The 23,838-nt window shown below is 44.8% G+C and overlaps 1 protein-coding gene across 1 annotated transcript in view; it reads left to right on the top strand.

The window, feature by feature from the left end:
• Window positions 1–23,838, top strand: part of rfx3 (regulatory factor X, 3 (influences HLA class II expression)) — a 466,745-nt gene that overhangs the window by 375,393 nt on the left and 67,514 nt on the right. Inside the window, exons 15-17 of the mRNA XM_041185706.1 lie at window positions 2,378–2,493; window positions 2,929–3,080; window positions 20,167–20,264. Of these exons, the coding sequence (XP_041041640.1) occupies window positions 2,378–2,493; window positions 2,929–3,080; window positions 20,167–20,264 (366 nt within the window). The remainder of the gene's footprint in view (window positions 1–2,377; window positions 2,494–2,928; window positions 3,081–20,166; window positions 20,265–23,838) is intronic.

The following is a 23,838-nucleotide window of genomic DNA, read 5'->3' as shown; positions in this document are numbered from 1 at the left end:
AATTCAGGACCTTTAATTTATTTTTTTTTAAATTAACATACAAAATTCAAAAATAAATTATTAATCCTTTTATGGTCTCAATTTCACATTAAACTTTGCCCAATCTTTACTAATGCAAAACATAATCATAAAACAGACTTACTTACTTTTCAAAAGTAAAATACTGTGAATGCTGGAAATAGGAAATAAAAACAAAATGCTGGAAATACTGAGCAGATCTGGCAGCATCTGTGGAGAGAGAAACAGAATTAACGTTTCAAGTTGTGACCTTCCATCAGAACTGGGAAATGTAATAGATTTTAAGAAGGTGAAATGGGGGAGAGTGAAGAAAAAAAAACTAAAGGGAAGGATCTGTGATTGGGTAGAAGACAGGAGACATGAAATGACATAAGAGTTGGTAGGAATATCCAAAGAGAGTAGTAATCGGTCAGTTCTAGAAACAATGGATGGGTCCAGAAGAGGTGTGATTAGCAGAATCATGAGCAGCTGCCATCCAAAATGAACCAAGAGAAACAAGGTTATGACCGAAACCTACAAAGAAAATTAGACTAAAGGGGTGGGTGGGGGGGAATAATGGGGGTGTGTTAGAGGTTAAGGTTTGAAATTGTTGAACTCAGTGTTGAATCTGGAAAGCTGTAATTTGCCTAATCAAAAGATGAGATGCTGTTCCTCAAGCTTGTGTTGAGCTTCACTGGAACACTGCAGTAAGCTGAGGACAAAAATGTCAGCATGAGAGCAAGATGGAGAATTAAAATGACAGGCCACCAGAAGCTCAGGGTCATGCTTGCAGACTGAGCGAAGGTGTTTCATAAAGCAGTCACCCACTCTGCATTTGGTCTCCCCATTGCAAAGGAAACTTCACTGCGATCAGCGAATACAGCATGCCAAATTGAAAGCAGTACATGTAAATCACTGCTTCACTTGGAAGTAGTGTTTGGGATCTTGATGAGGAGATAGGAGGTAAAAGGGGAGATGTTACATCTCCTGCACTTACGTGAAAATGTATCTTGGTAAGGGGACGGGGTGTTGGATTCAACCCTTCACCATTTCGCCACCTTAAAGGCTATCACTTTTCTAACATTTCCCAGTTCTGATGAAAGGTCATGACCTGAAATGTTAATTCTGTTTCTCTCTCCACAGATGCTGCCAGACCTGTCGACTATATCCTTTTTAATGTCTCTTAGCTAATCTTGAGTGGGTTTCCGTATATGTCTGACCAATGTACAATGAAATTGAGAATTAAATTTCTGGAGAGAACATCCACTCTCCATTTCAGAGTTTTGGTTTAGGCAACTGTCAGACTTCTTTCTTGTTCTAATTCATTTTCTTACTTTAAACACCAGAGTACACAGACATCAGTTGTAACAACTGCAGAATCAGGTCTTTATCAGGCTTATGTTACATGATCCAACATGAGTACTTAGGTAAATCATACTACATGATTCCAGTATGACCACACAATTCTTCATTGAGCTCATGATTCATTATGAGAACTCAGGTACATCATTCTCCACAATCCAGTATAACTATAGCATACAGTGGTTCACTCAAAACTCTTATACCAATTCAACCTTCTGTCTCTACATTTCATGCATACTCCCACTAAATCACAATAAATCAACAGACACACAAAGTGGCATTAAATGTAACGACATGGAGCTAAGAAGATGCATTTAGCCCACCTCAGCCTCTCCTATTCATTCTGTTACCATAGTTATATGGTCCACTTAAACTCTCCCAATCACTTTATTACATGTGTAAACACAATGATAGGTCAACATTTCCCAGACACGGATGAATGACCTTCATACATTCCTTCAATTTCTCACCTTCACAAAGTACCACTGTTGAGCAAAAAATGTTTTACCTCATTGTGCGGTGATCCCACAAACAAAGATGTGAACAAAAAATGCGAACCCATGTTCCCACAGTAACCAAGAGTGGGATTTTCTGGCCCCGCCCACCGGCAGGATCTTCCAGTCCCGCCAAAGTCAATGGACTTTTGGCTAGCTTGCCACATATGCAGCGGCGGGACCTGCCAAGCCAGGGCCAGAAGATCCTGGCCAAAGCCTTAAAATGTAAATATTAAATAATTAAACTAGTATCTTCATTTTAAGCCAGTTAAAGCTTCCATTAGAATAATGGACAGAAGAGTTTCAAATGGACTTATTAACATTCATACCCCCACTGATCCACATGATGTAATGTAAAAGTTTTAATATCGAAAGTATCTCATTAAAAGTCAGAGATGGCCTTAAGTACTTTGACCCCAAGCAGAGTTTGACTATTTTAGCTGCTAAGAATAATGAATCTTTTAAACTGCATTTGTTGATGGAACTATAGCTTTTGCTTACAGAGTGCTTTTGTTACTTTATAGGCAATACTGGATGTAGTAGTGAATCTTCAGTTTAGCCTAATTGAGAAACTATGGCAAACATTCTGGCATTATAGTCCATCAACTTCAACGGATGGGACTACTATCAGTCAAACCAGGCAAGTTTCTACTCAGGTATATTTGGCTTTCATGACTTGGTCAGTTATATTAAACTGGGGGAAGTAACAATTAATTTTGGCCTATTTTAGGGCCCAAGGTAGGTGAAGCACATTCCAAAACCAGAAGTCCTAAGGTTCACCTAAAATTAGACCTATGGACTCATTTTAATAATACAGGTCAGCTTCCTGATCCCTCTGCAGTTTCTGCTCTTTTAACTTGCCACCTACACAGAAATCCAACTGTCCTGGCAAGTTAAAATATGCCCCACTGTCACAAATTTCAAATTAGTTTGGAAATCACTTACTGTTGATGCTGCCACATGTTAAATTGGGCCTGATAGGGGTATAAAATCTATCATACAATTGCAGATGAAAATCTATCACTTATCATATTTTAATAAACACTGATTTGATTCAACACCTGTCCTCTTGCAGTGAGAATGAGATAGAAGGTAGACTCCCGAAGGCAAAGCTCACTGCTCTGTGCAAGAATGATTCCGTCCTCAAGTGGATGTGTACCTGCGATCATGTAATGTACCAGGCTCTGGTGGAAATCCTTATTCCAGACGTCCTTAGACCTATTCCTAGTAAGTATTGCCGCAAGTTGTTTGTTTTTCTAAATTTGCAAATTTAGTCTAAAATACAAAAAAGAAACAAATAATAACCATTGATTGAGGTCTTTAAGTCAACCTAGCATATAAGATTACCTCATTTTTTCAGCCACAAAAATCATGGGCAGAATTTTTAGGTCAGCATGTGGGTGCGCACTTGACATGTCCGAGCAAGAATTAAAGCACGTTGACGTCGGCTGAGAGTGCCGACATTAACGCACACCCTCGCGATATTTCGCTAGGTGGGTGCGCGATAAACACAGAGGTGCGCCCACCATTAATTAACAGGCCAATTAAGGCCTTTGAGATACCAATTGCCTTGGAGTTTACGTAGCCCGTGCGATTTTCAGGCCGTCGCATGGGCACAACGGGCAGGCCACGTTTTCAAAAATCTCATCCATGGGCAGGATAAGAGGGGTGGGTCAGTCGGCTCGCTAATGCAAGTAGTTTGTACTTTAGCTTATAACTTGCTGCTGCTTGCTTGTGTGAACAGGACATCTTCATTTTGCTTCAGAGCTGCTTTGACAGAAATCAGAGGCTTCAGTTCAGGACTCCGGAGAATTCATACCACTTTGGTCCTTCCAGGTATCAGACAGCCTTCCTTTACCCTGGGAATGAGGTTTGTGGTCTCCGCTGGAGGCACTTCCTCCGAGGAAGGAGGAAGCAAGGTATCCCTATTCAGCCTTCCGGGGAGCGACCTGTGGGAGGAGAGATGCAGGGCCAACAGGAAATTACAGGCGGAAGGGGCCGCAGAAGATGCCACCATCCTGCTGCCAGGGTTTACAGGCAGTGATGCAGCTATCTCAATATGTCTGAGGTGCAATGCCGAAGGAGGTTCCGCCTCTCAAGGGAGACAGTGACCTCCATCTGTCAGAGGATCGGGCCTGAAATCAGCTCCACCTGTGTGTGTGGACACCCCATGCCAGTAGCACTGAAGGTCACAGTGGCCCTCAACTTCTATGCCTCCGGCTCTTTCCAGAGGTCAGTGGGTGATCTTTTTGGAGTCTCCCAATCAGCTATCCACAATTGTGTCAATCTGGTGACAGATGCTCTGTTCAGGCGTGCATTGACTTTCATTCACTACCGCACAGATGAGGCCAGCCAGGCTGAGCGAGCCAGAGATATTGCAACAATTGCTGGGCTCCCCCACATCCAGGGTGCAATCGACTGCAAACATGTGGCCATCAAGGTGCTAGCGGGCAACCTGGGTGCCTTCATCAACAGGAAGGGATTCCACTCCATGAACATGCAGATTGTGTGTGACCACAAGTTGCAGATTCTGCAAGTCTGTGCAAGGTACCCAGGCAGCTCCCCTGACGCTTACATCCTGAGACACTCCCAGGTGCTGGGGCTCTTCAGTGCTCTAGCTCGGCTGGATGGATGGCTGCTGGGTGACAAGGGCTGTCCCCTCAAAAGGTGGTTCATGATGGCTCTCCGCCATCCAAGAACAGAGGCCGAGCAGTGGTACAATAGAAGCCATGGCTCCACAAGGGCGGTGGTAGAGAAAGAGCCGTAGTTACTCTCAAGATGCGCTTCCAATGCCTGGACTGTTCAGCGGGCAGACTCGAATACCCACCCAGATCGTGTGTCATCGATAGTGGGTGCATGCTGCCACAATCTGGCACTGGAAAGGGGGGACGCAGTGGAGGAAGAAGATCTTGACGCAGCTGCTCTAGCAACAGACGATAAGTCCAGTAGTGAGTCTGAGGACGAGCGTGGTCAGGAGAATGCTGAGGGGATAGACACTGACCTGGGCAACCTCCTGAGTGGCAGGGACAACTGGGATGCTTTGATCCAACACTCCTTCAGCTAGCCTACCAAAGATGAACCACCACCACATGCCAGGGCTGCAGGCTCCATACTCGATTCCTGACAGGAACATTTGCTTACTGAACAACATGCACTATGTGCCATTTCAATAAAGTTCAATGAGAAACAAGTCACTCATAACATCATGGGTTCCCCTACACCTGCAGAACAAATGAAGCATAGAGAGGCTTGTTGTACAAAAACACATTTAATGACATGGTGCCTGGCATAAATAACACAAATGAAATTAAGAGGTGTTATCCATCACACTAATGAACATTTAACGTAAAAGCGGAGGAAACAAATATCACCAGTGATAAGCCCGTGTTGTGCTTGAGGTGCATTTAAGTTTTTGCTTGTGGGTGCTGCGTCCAGTTGCTCTCCCCCTTCGCTGGCACCGGCATTGGAGACAGCCTGCTGACTCTGCTCTCATGTTGGCCCTGATGACCTTGGCTGGCGTCTTCTGGCCCTTGGAGTCTGTTCTGGCCTTGCCTGGGAGGGAACAGTCAGTGCCACGGCTGGCATCTCCCCAGTCACCGCAGCCTCATCGGATGCTATGGTCACTGGCAGAGGGGCGAAAGAGCTGCTGCCATCATCCGGTCCGCCCTGAGTGGAGCCCGCAGAGATGACAGGTGCACCAACATGATGTCGCTTTGGACCTCCCTGTTCGCAATTGATAGATGGACACCTAGCTGGGATACTGGGTGCCCAATCCATCTCCCACACTGACACTGACCACCTGAGGTCATTTCTGGTGTGAGGGCTTGCAGGTCCGAGCGCATCCCCAGGAAGCCCTGATTCAGCTCCTGGCGTAGCCTCTCCATGAGAGTTGCCACTCTCTCCATGAGGAGGCATTGCACTCGGCCATTGCAAGGACTCCTCCACAACGGAGACTATGACACGCGTTCCCTCATGTATCTCCACCAGATCCTCCCGCACACCCTGCTGGACTTCCAGGATCCGCTTTGCCTCAGGGACAACTCCAGAAGCACATCATTAGCCACCGACTGAGCATGTTCCTGGTCCCCAGCAGTCCTTCGACTGCCAGCTCCCTGGGCACTCTCTGCCTCCGCCTGCACTTCAAGCGAGTGTGAAATGTCCTCACCAATGTGCACCAAGATACTAGTCGCCGACCTAGTGCCCACCGAGGTGCTGGTATCTGTGCTGGTGCCTGTCTGGCTGAGAGCCAGGTGTGACGCAGGTGCGTTTTGATGGTTGCTGTCCTCTGGGGTCAGTGGTGGGCCTTCAGGCTCCTCACCTTGATGGGCTGCTGGTGAGCCTGAAAGGAAAAACAAGGACAGGCCATTAGTTGAAGTCATTCTACTGTTACTGTGCATGCCTGTCACTTGGATCAGGGTGCCCCGTCTTTCCATTATCAATGGGGATTCCATGTTCGAGGCTCACATCAACATAGAGACTACAGTGGAATGGTTGCAATTACAGATATTCTCACCTCAGTGCACTGCACTCTTACCTCCCTGTGGCACTTCAACCTCACCGCGGCTGGTTGACCTAGGGGCCTCTTCAGCTCCAGGGCCCCCTGCTCATATCGAATGAGGATGAGTAGGTGGGGTGGTCAACTGCCTGTATGCAATCTCTCTGTATTGTTATGGGGTTTCTTCTGAAAGGACAGAGAAGCATTGATTAATCCACCCTGTACCTACATTGCCATTGCAGCCTGGCCAACCCTACCTGAGGAATACCTCGCAGGCTCAGCCTATTCATGACCCTGGAACCACGAGCTGCTCAGTCCAAGCTGCCAGGGCTCACCCTCTTGCCCAAACGCTGCCTCATTGACATTTGCCACTCTAAGACTTCTGAGGTCCAAGGGGAGGATGGGCAGCTCTTAACTTATGTGCTAAATGACCCATGCCATCACGGTACTCACCCTTCCTGATCGCAGGAGGTCATTGAAGCGCTTCCGGAACTGCACCCATGTGCGCTTCACCACATCATGGTTGCTGACCCTGGATGCTACCTCCTCCCAGGCATTTTTGGTGAGGTGTTGGGGGCCTCTTCCTCCCATCCCTGGGGACAAGGAGCTCTCTCTGTGCTGCCACCTCCTCCAGGAGGACAGTGAGACACTCATCAGAGAAACACGGGGCCAACTGCCCCACCGACCTGCCCTCCTGCCTGCCATGTCCACCCACAACACTCCACCACAAGGTCCACATCCTTCACTGGCAGCCTTTGAATGGCTGCTGTGGCTGGATTTGAATTGGCCGCCGGGTCGCCATTGGACCCGGAGGACATTGAGATCCGGCCCCTGCCCACCCCTTCTCGCTCATTCCGCAGCCACATCTTACACTGGGCGGGCCTTACTTGGCCCACCCACTTAAAATCATGGTGCGGAGCCAATCACAGACGGCAGTCTCCTTCCCGACCGCCCCGTTGAACCCACCCAATGAGGGAAAAATTCTGGCCCATGTTTTTTTGCATATACTCGCTTATGAGTCAGCCTCCCTTTTCAGACACAACACTCTACACTCATATTAGTAGTCATCCTCAGTTTTACACCCCACAAATGGATTCTTTACTTACTGATACCTTACAGCTGGGTGCAAGGGATAAAACAGGTGAAACAGGCTGTGTTGCAGAGGCACACCCACACAGAGCAGACCCCATGTGGTGAACAACAAAATAGCAACCACCCACATCCAGGCCAGCTATTTACTTTTATACTCAGCACATAAGTTGACCCCTCTTTTTGGAGGGATTTTTCAAGTATTCAAATTTCAACATATGTGCCGACATCTACAGAACGGGCTGGATTTTACAGCATTTGGTGGCAAGTTGGCAGGCAGGGGGACTGTAAGATAAAAACAAAAAAACTGCGGATGCTGGAAATCCAAAACAAAAACAGTATTACCTGGAAAAACCCAGCAGGTCTGGCAGCATCGGCGGAGAAGAAAAGAGTTGACGTTTCGAGTCCTCATGACCCTTCGACAGAACTTGAGTTCGAGTCCAAGAAAGAGTTGAAATATAAGCTGGTTTAAGGTGTGTGTGTGGGGGGCGGAGAGATAGAGAGACAGAGAGGTGGGGGGGGGTGTGGTTGTAGGGACAAACAAGCAGTGATAGAAGCAGATCATCAAAAGATGTCAGCGACAATAGTACAATAGAACACATAGGTGTTAAAGTTGGTGATATTATCTAAACGAATGTGCTAATTAAGAATGGATGGTAGGGCACTCAAGGTATAGCTCTAGTGGGTTTTTTTTATATAATGGAAATAGGTGGGAAAAGGAAAATCTTTATAATTTATTGGAAAAAATAAAGGAAGGGGGAAACAGAAAGGGGGTGGGGATGGGGGAGGGAGCTCACGACCTAAAGTTGTTGAATTCAGTATTCAGTCCGAAAGGCTGTAAAGCCCCTAGTCGGAAGATGAGGTGTTGTTCCTCCAGTTTGCGTTGGGCTTCACTGGAACAATGCAGCAAGCCAAGGACAGACATGTGGGCAAGAGAGCAGGGTGGAGTGTTAAAATGGCAAGCGACAGGGAGGTTTGGGTCATTCTTGCGGACAGACCGCAGGTGCTCTGCAAAGCGGTCGCCCAGTTTACGTTTGGTCTCTCCAATGTAGAGGAGACCACATTGGGAGCAACGAATGCAGTAGACTAAGTTGGGGGAAATGCAAGTGAAATGCTGCTTCACTTGAAAGGAGTGTTTGGGTCCTTGGACGGTGAGGAGAGAGGAAGTGAAGGGGCAGGTGTTGCATCTTTTGCGTGGGCATGGGGTGGTGCCGTAGGAGGGGGTTGAGGAGTAGGGGGTGATGGAGGAGTGGACCAGGGTGTCCTGGAGGGAGCGATCCCTACGGAATGCCGATAAGGGGGGTGAAGGGAAGATGTGTTTGGTGGTGGCATCATGCTGGAGTTGGCGGAAATGGCGGAGGATGATCCTTTGAATGCGGAGGCTGGTGGGGTGATAAGTGAGGACAAGGGGGACCCTATCATGTTTCTGGGAGGGAGGAGAAGGCGTGAGGGCGGATGCGCGGGAGATGGGCCGGACACGGTTGAGGGCCCTGTCAACGAGCGTGGGTGGAAAACCTCGGTTAAGGAAGAATGAGGACATGTCAGAGGAACTGTTTTTGAATGTAGCATCATCGGAACAGATGCGACGGAGGCGAAGGAACTGAGAGAATGGGATGGAGTCCTTACAGGAAGCGGGGTGTGAGGAGCTGTAGTCGAGATAGCTGTGGGAGTCGGTGGGTTTGTAATGGATATTGGTGGACAGTCTATCACCAGAGATTGAGACAGAGAGGTCAAGGAAGGGAAGGGAAGTGTCAGAGATGGACCACGTGAAAATGATGGAGGGGTGGAGATTGGAAGCAAAATTAATACATTTTTCCAAGTCCCGATGAGAGCATGAAGCGGCACCGAAGTAATCATCGATGTACCGGAGAAAGAGTTGTGGAAGGGGGCCGGAGTAGGACTGCAACAAGGAATGTTCCACATACCCCATAAAGAGACAGGCATAGCTGGGGCCCATGCGGGTACCCATAGCCACACCTTTTATTTGGAGGAAGTGAGAGGAGTTGAAGGAGAAATTGTTCAGCGTGAGAACAAGTTCAGCCAGATGGAGGAGAGTAGTGGTGGATGGGGATTGTTCGGGCCTCTGTTCGAGGAAGAAGCTAAGGGCCCTCAGACCATCCTGGTGGGGAATGGAGGTGTAGATGGATTGGACGTCCATGGTGAAGAGGAAGCGGTTGGGGCCAGGGGGACTGTAAGATTCGGCGCAAGCAATGGGCGCTGTTCCCACTGCCTACCCTCCAGTCTCCGCTGCAATTTTACCAGTGGTGGGGGAAGCGTCAAGACGCCAGCCTGCCCGTGGGACAAGTGAGGCCCTTAAATGCATTTTCTTGCTACCGGTGGGGTTTAAGCCACGGTGGGAGAGGCCCACGTGTGCAGCCCGGCAGGCTTCACTGCTTGGCTGGTGGCGGACATGGGAGTACCTCCTTTATGAGCCCCCTGTGCTCATCAGAGACCTCCCCAAGGTCTTACCACCCTCACATTTCCCCTCCTTCGTGCTCTATCCAAGACCCCCTCACCCCTTTCTGGGGCCTGAAAGCCTGGCCCTAGCAAGACCCAGGGCTTACCTTTGAAGTCCAGCACCATCACAGCATACCTTCTTTAGGGTCTGGCTGCTGTGCTGGGACCAGAGAGCTGCCAATCACTTGATTGACTGGCAGCTCTCAGAGGCAGAACTTCCTCCCAGAATCCTGCCTCGAGCTAATTAACGGCCTGACAACCACGTGGAGGTAGGCTTGCCCCAGACTTTTACACAGACTGCAATCCTGGCTCCAAATCCAGACCCCCTCCCCCAAATACAGCTCTATGTTAAAGATATGCAACAGATATTCTTGATTCAGATGAACTTTTTTGTGCACAGATGTCACCTGAATAAATTCTTTATTCTCCTCTCTCTTAAATTATGACCCTTCAGGATAGCAGATGCCCCATATCCTGCCTTCTCTGTGTAAAAATTCAAATAATTTTAAGATCATTTTCCTGGCCCATGTGCTAAAATGTTAATCTGATTTAGTAGAAAATGTGACTCTTTTGCTTTACAAATACACAGGTTTATTGTGATAACATAGCAACAGGAGTCATTCTTTTTACCCTTCAATCATGTGTTAATTTTTCTCTTCTTTCAAATGATTCTGACCTGCAGTAGATATGCATTTGTTACCAGTCAATTTAATACGACATATGTTCACATCTATAATTCCCCTAAGTGAGATCCCAATTTCAGCAAGCACGCTTAGGAAAGACACCAAGTAAAATGGATGCACTTCCCCAGATTGTGCTCTGGTGTCCTTCATAGCTGGCAGCTAAAGAGCAACATCGACCGAGGCTTGGTAATGAGTTTCAGTCTGGCATCTTTGTTGGAGTTAATGATCAAGTCTCAGGGACATAAAGGTGTAGCAAAAATAATTTAGAGATCTGCAATTGATTTTTCTAAAGCATTGCTAAACCAACAAAATATGCAGCAAATAATGACAATATTGAAGCAAATGATGTAATTTTGTTTTTTTTTGTTCTCCATAAGAATGAAAATTTGCAGTTGATAATAGTGTTCATTTCTGTTGTGAGCTGCTTCTCTAAATTTGACTTTTATGTCGTTGTAATTACTCTTAAGACATTTATTTGGTTCTTTTACTAAGGACAACTTAGGATTTGTTGGCCCTGATTTTGAGGGCCTCTGCCCATTGGAAGTAGGGCAGTACCTCCCAAAAAATCATAATGCTAAACTTATTGCCCCGTTTTTACTCCCTACGCCACTGCCACTGTTTTAGTCGGGGCCTTAACAAAGAAAGACAGGCTAGACATCTGGTTAAAGCAAGCAGAGCCTTTATTATAGTTTTCAAATCAGGACTTCGATGATAATTTAGACACAAAAATGTAAGTACTGTAAAGTGTTAAACTCATTAGAAAGAAATGGTCATTTGAAGCATATTTTAAAGTGCACTCAACTGCACAGATCGCTGTTGTTTGTATAGAGATTACCTGATTTGATTTCTACCAACGTTTAGGACTTGGAAATCTTTTTTAACCACTCACTTTGCCACCTAAATTTGTATTGTCAACAAACTTGGACATGTTATACTTGGTCCCCTCATCTAAGTAATTAATATAGATTGTAAATAGCTGAGGTGGTAGTATTTGTCTTTTTGACATCCCACTAGTTACAGCCTGCCAAAATGCCCTGTCTAAAATGCCCTGTTTATTCTTAGTCTTGGTTTTCTATTGTCTATTAGCCAATCTTCAATCCATGCTAATATATTACCCCCAATCCCATTGACCCCAAATTTTATGTAATAATTTGTTGTATGGCACCTTTTTGAAAGCTTTTTGAAAATCCAAAAACACACATCCACTGGTTCCCCCTTATCCATCTTACTGGTTACATCCTTAAAAAAATTCTAACAATTATCAAGCACGATTTCCTTCTCATAAATCCATGTTGACTCTACTTAATCATATTATGATTTGCTAAGGGCCCTGTTACTAATAGCAGATTCTAGTATTTTACCTTTTACTGATGTTAGGCTAACTCGCCTATAGTTCCCCATTTTCACTTTTCCTCCTTTCTTAAAGAGTGGGGTTTTGTTAACTACCTTCCAATATTTGGGAATTCACCTAGAATCTAAGGAATATTGGAAGATCAAAACTAATGCATCCACTATCTCTGAAGCTATCTCTTTTAAAACCCAAGGATTCAGGTCCTCAGGTACAGTTTTGTCATTACTCAGTCCCATTAATTTCTCAGTACTATTTCTTTACTTATACTGATTTCTTCAAGTTCCTCATCCTCGCTAGAATCTTTGTTTCCACATTAGTTCAGGAATCTTTTTTGTGCCTTCTACTGTGCAGATACACTGCTATGCACCGGGGTGGGAGAAAGTTATCTGGACACTTTGTTCCAGGAGGCACTTATACCACTTAGGCTAGGTACTTCGTATTTGGTCCATGGTCAGGGACAGGAGGGTGTGACTACAAGTGAGGCAGATATGGGAATCCAGAAGGAGCCCTGGAGGAGCCTCAGCGCTTGTCCAACAGATTCAAGGTTCTTGAAGGCTATGTGGATGAGAGCAAGGATTGCAAGGAAGATGAGCACACTGACCACAGCGTTGACATACAGGGACAAATACAACTGGAGGGAATAAAAAGGAATGTAATAGTTATAGGAGACAGCATGTTTGGAATAGAAACAAAAACAAAAATACCTGGAAAAACTCAGCAGGTCTGACAGCATCTGCAGGAAGGAACACAGTTAACGTTTCGAGTCTGTATGACTCTTCAACAGAACTAAGGAAAAATAGAAAAGAGGTGAAATATAAGCTGGTTTAAGGGGGGGGTGGTGGTGGGACAAGTAGAGCTGGATAGAGAGCCAGTGATAGGTGGAGATAACCAAAAGATATCATAGACAAAATGACAAAGAGGTGTTGAAGCTGGTGATATTATCTAAGGAATGTGATAATAAAGGTACAGATACCCCTAGTTGGGGTGGGGTGGGGGGAGGGGATCGAAATAGGCTAAAAGGCAGAGATAAAACAATGGATGGAAATACATTTAAAAATAATGGAAATAGGTGGGCAAAGAAAAATCTATATAAATTATTGGAAGAAAGGGGGTGAGGATGGAGGAGAGAGTTCATGATCTAAAATTGTTGAACTCAGTATTCAGTCCAGAAGGCTGTAAAGTGCCTAAACGGAAGATGAGGTGCTGTTCCTCCAGTTTGCGTTGAGCTTCACTTTTGTCTATGACATCTTTTGGTTATCTCCACCTATCACTGGCCCTCTATCCAGCTCTACTTGTCCCACGCCCCCTTAAACCAGCTTATATTTCACCTCTTTTCTATTTTTCCTTAGTTCTGTTGAAGAGTCATACGGATTCAAAACGTTAACTGTGTTACTCTCTGCAGATACTGTCAGACCTGCTGAGTTTTTCCAGGTATTTTTGTTTTTGTTTTGGATTTCCAGCATCCGCAGGTTTTTGCTTTTATCTTAATGTTTGGGACAGATACTGTTCTCTGCAGCCGAGAGCATGAGTCCCGAAGGTTTTGTTGACTGAGCAAGGTTAAGGACGCCTGTGCCTTGCTGCAGAGGAACTTGGAGTGGGAGAGGAAGAATCCAGTTGTTCTGGTCCACTTAAGCAAGTCACTTACCTGTCACTGGACTGTCACCATCCAGTCACCAATAACATAGGTAAGATTAGAAAAGGGGTATTGCTAAGGGAGTATGAGCAATTAGGGGCTCAATTGAAAAGCAGAACCATAAAGGTTCGGGGACACAAGCAAATTGGCATAGGGTAAATAAGATCAGACAGTTGAATGCTTGGCTCAAATATTGGTTTTAATTCATAGGACACTGGCATCGGTACTAGGGAAAAATGGAATTGTACCATTGGGATGGCTTTCACTTGAACCGCACTAGGACCAGTGTCCTAGTGAATTGTGTATAGGGAGCCTTTAAACTAAATATTGAGAGGAAAGTTAATGAAAAAGGACAAGGAAATACTGCAGAGTGGTGATACATCTAATGAAAACCAGAGTGTAACAATCTTAAGAGTGCACCAACAAATAGGGTCAGAGTAGGGAAAAGTGGTAAAAAGACAAATTTAAAGGCTTTTTATCTGATTGCATGTAGCATTTGTAACAAGATAGATGAATTGATTGTACAAATACAAATAAATGGGTCTGGTACGATAGCAATTACAGAGACATTCAGACTTAAACCGGATACAGACGTCCCACCCTCATATCCAGCAGAAACCATTTTCCTCCAGGGAGGGGGGATCGGGGTTGGGAAGCAACTCTTGCATATATGAAACCCAAGCTCAACAAGACCATTTGAACTCGGTGCTAAGCTCAAACAGACCCTACTTTCAATGGAGCAAGGGCCTTATCCGGCAGTGTGTGAGTTACATATCTTTGGAGTAGACATCAATGCTCTTGAAAGATAGATGAGATAGGTAGAACTGTCAAGCTGTTGAGTTATTTAAATAGTCGGTCCTTTAAAAATTGAAATAACTGCCTGCCTGTGTCTATGAGATTTGAAAAAAGATCTGTTCTAGGAGCTTCAATAGCTGTTTGTTGACATAATCCTAAATGATATCATTATAGCATTATTTATGCTTCACTGCTTTCCACAACCTATCATTATCACATGGGTTGGAAGAGTGGCTAAGTGTGGTAAGTTCACAGTTTGATTCACAGCTCAAAGACGTTATTAAAGAATTAGCTGTCTTTGATGTGGGGCTATGAGTACACATGTTTATTTTTATAGTGGATTAAGTATTTGAGATAATTTAAATATATTGACTATGTATATTTGCATCAAGGATATAACCGGCATGTGGCTGGGTGGGAGGCCATGAGTTGACACAAAGTTGGCATAGAGTCAATAAGGGTTATAGGGATGGATGTGAGCATTGGTTAGCATGAGTTAGCACTAAGTTGGCATAGGTGTTATAAGGGCCATGTGGTTGGGTGGGGAATCATGAGTTGGCATGGAGAGTATGAGATAAAAACAAAAAACTGCGGATGCTGGAAATCCAAAACAAAAACAGAATTACCTGGAAAAACTCAGCAGGTCTGGCAGCATCGGCGAAGAAGAAAAGAGTTGACGTTTTGAGTCCTCATGACCCGTCGTTTTGTCGAAGGATCATGAGGACTCGAAACGTCAACTCTTTTCTTCTCCGCCGATGCTGCCAGACCTGAGTTTTTCCAGGCAATTCTGTTTTTGTTTTGGCGGGTATGAGAGGCCATTTGGGGTGGGTAGGGGGCATGGGATGGTATGAGTTGGCACGTATGGGCATGAGTAGATGAGGGGTGTGAGAGATGAGGGTTAGAGGACCTAATGTTTACGAAAACAACTGAGACAAGGTCACAGAACCAAAGCAGATCTTTTAAACAGTTTGCCTTGGCATCTGTAGCCCCTGTGACCGACTCCATCTCACATCCGCCCCACCCCCAGCCCAAAATGAGGATCCTGCAATTCAGGGCACTTTCTCCTGAGGTGGGTGCAGCAAGCTGGTAAATTTCCTGGCTTTGCACACGCCACTTAGGAGCAAAAATCCAACATGGTTGCAGAGTGACCAAATCTGGGAACTGAATATTGAAGGGTATTTGACATTTCAGAAGGATAGGAAGAAAGGAAAAGGGGTTGGGGTAAATAAAAACAAAGCTCTGGAAAAAGTCAGTAAGCCTGGCAGCATCTGTGAGTTGCTGGGGTAAGTCTGTTGGGGTAGGTCTGTTAATTAAGGATGAGATCAGTGTGGTAGTGAGAAATGATCTTGGCTCAAAAGATCAAGATGTAGAATCATTTTGGGAGGAGATAAAAAATAGGAAGAGCAAGATGTCACTGGCGTGGGCAATTTATAAGCTCCATAACAGTAGCTACACTGTAGGACAGAGTATATATCAAAAATAATGTGGGCTTGTAAGTAAGTTCCTGCAATAATTGTGGGCAATTCTAATCTTCATATGGATTGGACAAATCAAATTGCCAAATGTAGACTTGAGAGTGTATTCAGGGTAGTTCCTTAGAACAACATGTCCTGAAACCAAAACAAAAATAGCTAGAAAAACTCAGCAGGTCTGACAGCATCTGCGGAGAGGAATATAGTTAATGTTTCGAGTCCATATGACTCTTCATCAGAACTTGATACGGACTCGAAATGTTAACTGTATTCCTCTCCACAGATGCTGTCAGACCTGCTGAGCTTGTCCAGCTATTTTTGTTTTGGTTTCAAATTTCCAGCATCCGCAGTATTTTGCTTTTGTCCTGGAACCAACCAGGGTACAGGCTATTTTAGACCTGGAACATACAGTGAGACAGGATTAATTAATGATCTCATAGTAAAGGAACCCCTTGGCAAGAGTGCATAATATGATAGAATTTCACATTCATTTTGAGGGTGAGAAACTTGGATCTGAAACTAGTGCCTTAAACTTAAGTATTATGATACAGCCAGTGGTAAATGCTGAGTTGTTCAAATCCAGAGGAAAACTTGAAACAACTGTCATAACCAATTTTTGCTGTTTGTATGTTTCGAGATGCAGGTTTTGAATTCAGTTAGAATAAGACCACTGAGTCTGAAGAGGTTTTTATAAAACTAAACTAAACATTTATTAATTATAAGATTGTAAGCACATACATATGTCTACAAATTACCATGATAATAACTTTTTAAAAAATCTCCTAATTAATCTGACTCTCAGTTACACCCTCTGTTAAGGCAACAGTAAAACACATATTTAAATAGTCCCCTGGCAAAGCACACTGGACATTCAAAATAAGTTTCTTTCAGCTCTGGTCCTTGCAGACAGTGGCTTGAGGCTTACAGGCTGGGGGATTAAATCTTAGAATCCCTCTCCCTCTTTACCAACAGCCTGCTCTTCCTTTATACATATTTTCCTTTTTGAATGCAAATTCTAATTGGCCAGGATTTTCCCCTTGGCGATTTGGGGGTGGGGCCCGCTCACTGAAGGGAAAATGACACGGAATGATGTCGAGAGGAACCCCTGATGTCATCCCAGTCCATTAAATCTTCAGGAAGGCAGGCAGACAGCGAAATCGGCTGTCCGCCCGCCAACCTGTCAATGACCAATTAAGGCCACTGACAGGCTAATTAACCTTGTTAAAGACCCTCCCCGTCCAAGCTTAAGGCTGGCCGGCAGGCTAGGAGCACCAGCGGGCTCCATGTTATTCATGAAACTTCATCCACTAGCGGGATGATGTTTCATGTAAGTTTTTTAAAAATTTAATAAACTTTGTGTTTCTTATTAACATGTCCCATCTCATGTGACATTGTCACATGAGGGAGACATGTTAATAATTTTAATATTTCTCTATTTTTTTACTTATTTGTCAGTAAACTCCTTGAGACAGGACTTTGCCTCAGGGAGCAGTGTGCTCTTTCGTGCGCATGCGCAAAAAAGCGCACTTTGACAGTTGGGGATTCCTCCTCTCTCCCTCCCCCCCCCCGGCACAGGAAGCTGTTGGGCAGGCCACTGGGCGGGCCTTAATTGGCCCGCTCACTCAAAATAGGCAATTAATGCCCTCTTAAGGGTCTCTTCCAGCAGCAGGTGAGGCATTCGCCATGCAGGAAGCTCAAAACATAAATCCAGTCAGAGTTGCTTGTGGGCTTCTAGGGGGAATCCCTCATTCAAAGGGAACATGGGACCCAGCACTGGGAAAGGAAGGCCAGCTGAGAGCCACCTCACTGCCCTTGCCTCCGACCTCGCCCCGCGACCACCACCCTGTGACACCCCTCCTGTCATCATACACCTGTGCCTCGGCCCATGGGTGATCCTCGACCTTGGGTAAGTATAGGACTAGTAGCAGCCACTGCCTCCCCAGTGGCGCTGCCGAGCAATGAAGAGCTGCCAGTCTCTGATTGGCTGATAGCTCTCAGCCGGCGGGACTTCTGGTCCCTGTGCCCTTGATCCTGGAGGAGGCCCGCAACTGCCCAGTTAGGTGCCTGATTGGAACTTAAATCAGTGGATCTTCCCAAAGGGAAGTGACTTGGGGCTCCCACTTGCTCTCCAGCCTGCGGGTGAGACCCTCATCACCTTCATTAAATACCGTCCGTAGAGTCTGCAAAGGGTATATAGACAAGTTAAGCAAGTGGGGAAAAAATGATGAAGTGATGAAGAATAGAAAAGCAGAATGCTGCATTTCAGAGGGATCTGAATGTCCTTGTACACGAATCGCAAAAAGTTGGCATGTAGGTACAGAAAGTAATTAGGAAGGCAAATGGAATTTGGCCTTTATTGCAAGGGGACTAGAATGGATGAGTAGGGAAATCTTGTTCTATTTGGAAGGGTCATGAGGACTCGAATGTCAATTCTTTTCTTCTCTGCCAATGCTGCCAGTAATTGGAGGAAATTTATGCTCATCCTGTCTCACAATTCAGAGACAGAGCTAACATAAAAGTAAAATACTATGGATGCTTGAAATCTGAAATAAAAACTAAGTGCTCGAAAGATTCAGGTCTGGCAGCATCTGTGGAAAGAGCAAGAGTTAACGTTTTGAGTCAAATATGATTCTTTGGAACTGAAGTGAGGTAGAAATGTGATAGGTTTTATGCTGTTGAAAGAGGGGAGGGGAAAGTAGAATAAGAGGGAAGGTCTAGGATAGATTAGAAGGTGGGTGAGATAATAACAAAGTTATCATGGAACAAAAGGCAAAGGAAGTGGTAATGGTTGTAGTAAAGAAACAAAGCACTGGTCCAGAGTGAGTGTCAATGGCAAGATAATGAATAGCATTGTCTGAAAGCAAAAACATGAAAACGATGCAGATTGGCACTTGGGGGGCAAAAAGTCAAATCAAAATGGTAGACAGAGTTTATGGGCTGAAGTTATTGAATACACTGTTGAGTCCAAAAGGCTTAAAAGTACCTCATCTGGAGTTGCTGTTCCTCAAGCTCACATTGAGCTTCACTGGAACATTGCAGCAGGCCAGGGACAGAGGTATGAACATGAGAGCAACGTGGTGAATTAAAATAGCAAACAACCAGAAGGGTAGGATCATGCTTGCAGACTGAGGGAGGAAGCAGAGAGTAGGGTTAAATGGGTCATTTTTGAATTCACAAGCATTACTACTAGAGTGCCATGGGGATCAGCGCTGGAACCTCACTATTTACAATCTATATCAGTGACTTGGCTGAAAGGACTGAATGTATGGTAGCTAAGTTTTTTGATAGCACGAAGATAGGAAAGTAAGTTTTTAAGAGGACAAAAGGTCTACAAAGGGATTTAGATATGTTAAGTGAGTGGGCAAAAAATTGGCAAATGGAGTATAATGTGGGAAAATGCGAACTTGTCCACTTTGGTAGGAAGAATAGAAAGGCAGTCTATTATTTGAATGAAGAGAGACTGCAATGGGCCTACACCCATTGGAGTTTGAAAGAATGAGAGGTAATCTTATTGAAACATATAAAATCCTGAGGGGACTGACAGGGTGGATGTTTCCCCTCATGAGAGAGACTAGAACTAGGTGACTCCATTTAAAAATTAGGGGTCTCCCGCAGTCTGTGGAATACTTTTCCCCAGAAAGCTGTGGAGGCTGGATCGTTAAGCATATTCAAGGCTGCGTTAGATATATTTTTGATCGACAAGAGAGTCAACGGTAATGGAGTGCAGAAAGGAGAGTGGAGTTGAGGCCACAATCAGATCAGCTATCATCTTATCAAATGGTGGAGCAGGCTCGAGAGGCCTACTCCCAATTCTTGTGTTCACCCCATGGCAGCATTAAACTGGCTAAGGTCATATATAGCACAGCCAGCAAAGTCTATGCAATTCTGCCCCAATAATATGTCTGAGCCAGAAAAGACTGCCCTTTAATCCAACAGTGTGACATTTTTTTTTTCATTTTGCGTGCTGAGCGCTCTTAATAATATTGCTAGTTAATGTCAAATGAACAGTTTGTGCCATAGATTTATGCCCCCTGAGAACTGGATTGAGGCTGCCAAAATTCACTTTATGTTGAACCTTTATAGCCATCAAATGGAGAAAACTTCATCCTACCTGGGCTGCATTTGGATCTAGGTAGTGAAAGGCCAGTATCTAGCCCATAGCACCACCCAGTTCTCCACACTTAGTGATATTTCCTCAATTGAATTATAAAATTCTTCAGTGTCTAAAATCTGAAAAGAGGGCATTAAATGATGAGACTTTAGGTGAGAACTGCAAATGTTTGATGAACTTCTTGTTGATTTATATTCATTTATTTTTATTCACCTTGCCATTGTTAGGTGCCTTGACCCAAGCCGTTCGCAATTTTGCAAAAAGCCTCGAAGGATGGCTAACAAATGCCATGAACAATATTCCACAGCAAATGGTTCGCACCAAGGTGAGTCTAACGGAATTGCCATAGACTAAAATAAATTGCAGTCCCGATTGGTTTAAATAGAGTACTGAAGCTTTAAGGCTGTTCAGCAAGGAATGTGAGCAACATTCTGTTATATAATACATTAGATATCCTATATTGCTAAATGCTGAATAGGTGTTAATCTGGCCTTTCTTGCCTGGCAACCAGGAGTTCCGAAGGTTGTGTTGCCTGCCTGGTGCCAGAGTTATGGAGATGTCCTCATGTTGGAGACAACCTTGAAATGGGATGGGGAGGATCCAGTTGTTATGTTCCATGTAGGAACCACCAATATAGATAGAACTAGGACTGGTGTTCTGCTGAGAGAGTTTGAGGAGTTAGGCTCCAAATCAAAATGCAGAACCTCAAAGGTAATGATCTCTGGATTGTTACCTAAGCCACATGCCAATTGGCATAGGATCAAGCAGATTAAAGAATTAAACATGTGGCTCAAAGAGTGGTGTGGGAAGAAGCGGTTTCAATTCATGGGGCCAGTACCGGGAAAAGAAGGAGCTGTCCATTGGGATGGGCTCCACTAAAACTGGGCTAAGATCAATGATCTGGTGAATTGTATAACCAAGGCACTGGATAGGGCTTTAAACTAAAAGACGGGTATGTGGGATCATGGGAGTGGAAGGTTCAGGTAAAGGCAGAGTTAAAAATCTACAAAGAAAGTAGCGACTATGGAAGCGGTTTGAGTAGAGACAGCAAATTGGGACAGGTAGTGACAGAGAGTTTAAAGGTAATGGTGCACCAACAAATAAGGTCATGCAAATAGTAGCAGCAAAAGAAATAAATTAAAGATTCTTTATCTGAATGAGCAAAGCATTAACAATAAGGTAGATAAACTAGTGGCACAGATAGAAATAAATGGTTTAGATCCAATCACCATTACAGGGAGATGATTACAAAGTGATTGGAAAATAAAGTACGCCTCATAGTAAAAGATCTGCTTGGAAAAAGTGATCATGATACAGTTGCATTCCATATTAAATTTGAAAGCGACAAATTCCAGTTCCAAATTGAAAGTTTAAACTTAAGCAAAGCAAACTACATAGGTATGAGGGTAGAGCGAGGGAAGGTTGATTGGATAAATACACTAAAAGGTATGGTATTAAATGAACAATGGGAAACATTTAAAGAAGCAAATCAAAATGTTCAATAAAAATACATTCCATTAAAAAACACAAATTTAGCAAGAAAAATCCATCAGTGGCTTACTGCAGAAGTTAAGGATAGTATTAGATTAAAACACAAGAACCCAAGAATTAGGAACAGGAATAGGCCATTTGACCCCTCGAGCATCCTCCACAATTCGATAAGAACATGGCTGATCTGATTGTGGCCTCAGCTCCACTTTCCTGTCCGTCTGCCATAACCCTCGATTCCCTTGTCGATCAAAAATCTATCGAGCTCTGCTTGCAAGTATTCAATGTCCCAGCCTCCACTGCTCTCTGGGCAAGAGAATTCCACAGGCTAATAATCCTTTGAGAGAAAAAAATTTCTCCTCATCTCAACCTTAAATGGGATACTCCTAATTTTTAAACCGTGCCCTCTGGTTCTAAACTCTCCCACAGGGGAAACAGCCTCTCAGCATCCCCTCAGTCAAGTCCCCTCAGGATCTTAGGTGTTTCAATAAGATCACCTTTCATTCTTCTAAACTTTAAATGGGAATAGACACAACCTGCTCAACCGTTGCTTAAAAGATAACGCCCCCCACCCCCCCACCCCATCCCGGGAATCAGTCGAGTGAACCGTCTCTGAACTGCTAATGCAGTTATATACTTCCTTAAGTAAGGAGACAAAAACTGTACACAATATTCCAGCTGTGTCTAACTAAGGCCCTGTATATCTACAACACTTCCCTACTTTTACACTATGCGGTGGTCACCTCTACGAATACTGTCATGGACATATGCATCTGCGAAAGGTAGATTGGTGAGGGCGAGGTCAAGTAAGTTTTTCCCTCTTGTTGGTTCCCTCACTATCTGCCACAGACCCAGTCTAGCAGCTACGTCCTTTAGGCCATTTAAGAGTCAACCATGGCCAGCTCGGTCAGCAGCGGTGCTACCAAACCACTCTTGGTGCTGGACGTGGAAGTCTTCCACCCGGATTACATTCTGTGCCCTTGCCACCCTCAAGTGCTTACTTCAAATGATGTTCACCATGGAGTAGCACTGATTCATTAGCTGAAGGGGCATGGTAAGTAGTAATCAGCAGAAGATTTCCTTGCCCATGTTTGACCTGACACCATGAGACGTCATGGGGTCCAGAGTCAATGTTGAGAACTCCTATGGCAGTTCCCTCCAGACTTTATACCACTGTGCTGCCACCTCTGATGGATGTGTCCTGTCAGGGATGGTGACGATAGTGTCTGGGACATTGGGCAGAATTTTACGCCCCGCAGGCAGGCATATGCCCGACCCGATCGGATGTAAAATAGCACGCATGACGTTGGGTGAGCGTCCCGACGTCATCGCACACTTGCGCAGTATTTCGGTTGTCAGCACACCAGCTGACAATTAAGAGACCTATTAAGGCCATTGATCAAATAATTAAATACTTTTTTCGCTGCCCATCCAACCTTACGGTTGGTGGGCCGGCAAATCGGCCAGGCGACCTTTGCAGTTTTGAGGAAACCTCATCCACGGGCGGAATGAGATTTCCAGCATTAATTTTGAAAAATAAAAGTGTTTTAACAGAATGTTTACTATGTCTTTGTTCATGTGAGTGAGTCCTATGTAGGGATATTTTTTCACGTTTTCAAATTCCCTATTCTTGATTTTAAAATCCTTCAGCTCCCTGACGCAGCTCCCTGCCTTCAGGGAGCTTTCAGTGCGCGTCCCCCACACATGCGCAGACTTTTGCGCTTGCTGTCCTCCTGCCCCGAGCCCAGCATTGCTGAGCTTTCACGCTGGCTGGCTGTTAATTGGCAGCCAGCGTGAAATCGCGGTTGGGGGCCGATCACAGGCAGCGGGCTGTTGCCCGGCCACTCCTGGGCCCGGTCGCTGTGCCTGCTCAATGACACAAAATTCCTGCCCATTACCTGTAAGGTATGATTCCATGAGAATGACTGTGTCAGGCTGTTGACTGGTCTGTGGGACAGCTCACCCAATTTTGGCATAAGCCCCCAAATGTTAGTAAGGAGGAATTTGCAGCATTGACAGGGCTGGGTTTCCCATTGTCGTTTCCGGTGCCGAGGTCAATGCCGGGGCTATCCATTCAGTTTCATTCTTTTTTGTAGACTTTGTAGTGGTTTGATACAACTGAGTGGCTTGCTAGGCCATTTTATGGTCAGCCACATTGCTGTGAGTCTGGAGTCACATGTAGGCCTGACCAGGTAAGGATGGCAGATTTCTTTCCCTAAAGGACATTAGTGAACCAAATGAGTTCTTACGACAATCGACATCTATTAACAAGGCTAGCTTTTTAATTCCAGGTTTATTAACTGAATTTAAATTCCACCAGCTACCGTGGTGGGATTCTAATCGGTGTCCCCAGAACAATAGTCTGAGCTTCTGGATTACTGGTCCAGTGACATTACTACTACGCCACTGTC

The sequence above is a fragment of the Carcharodon carcharias genome, chromosome 4 (genome assembly GCF_017639515.1).
Source record: "Carcharodon carcharias isolate sCarCar2 chromosome 4, sCarCar2.pri, whole genome shotgun sequence".
NCBI lineage: Eukaryota > Metazoa > Chordata > Chondrichthyes > Lamniformes > Lamnidae > Carcharodon > Carcharodon carcharias.
This window is presented reverse-complemented; position numbering and strand designations above follow the sequence as displayed.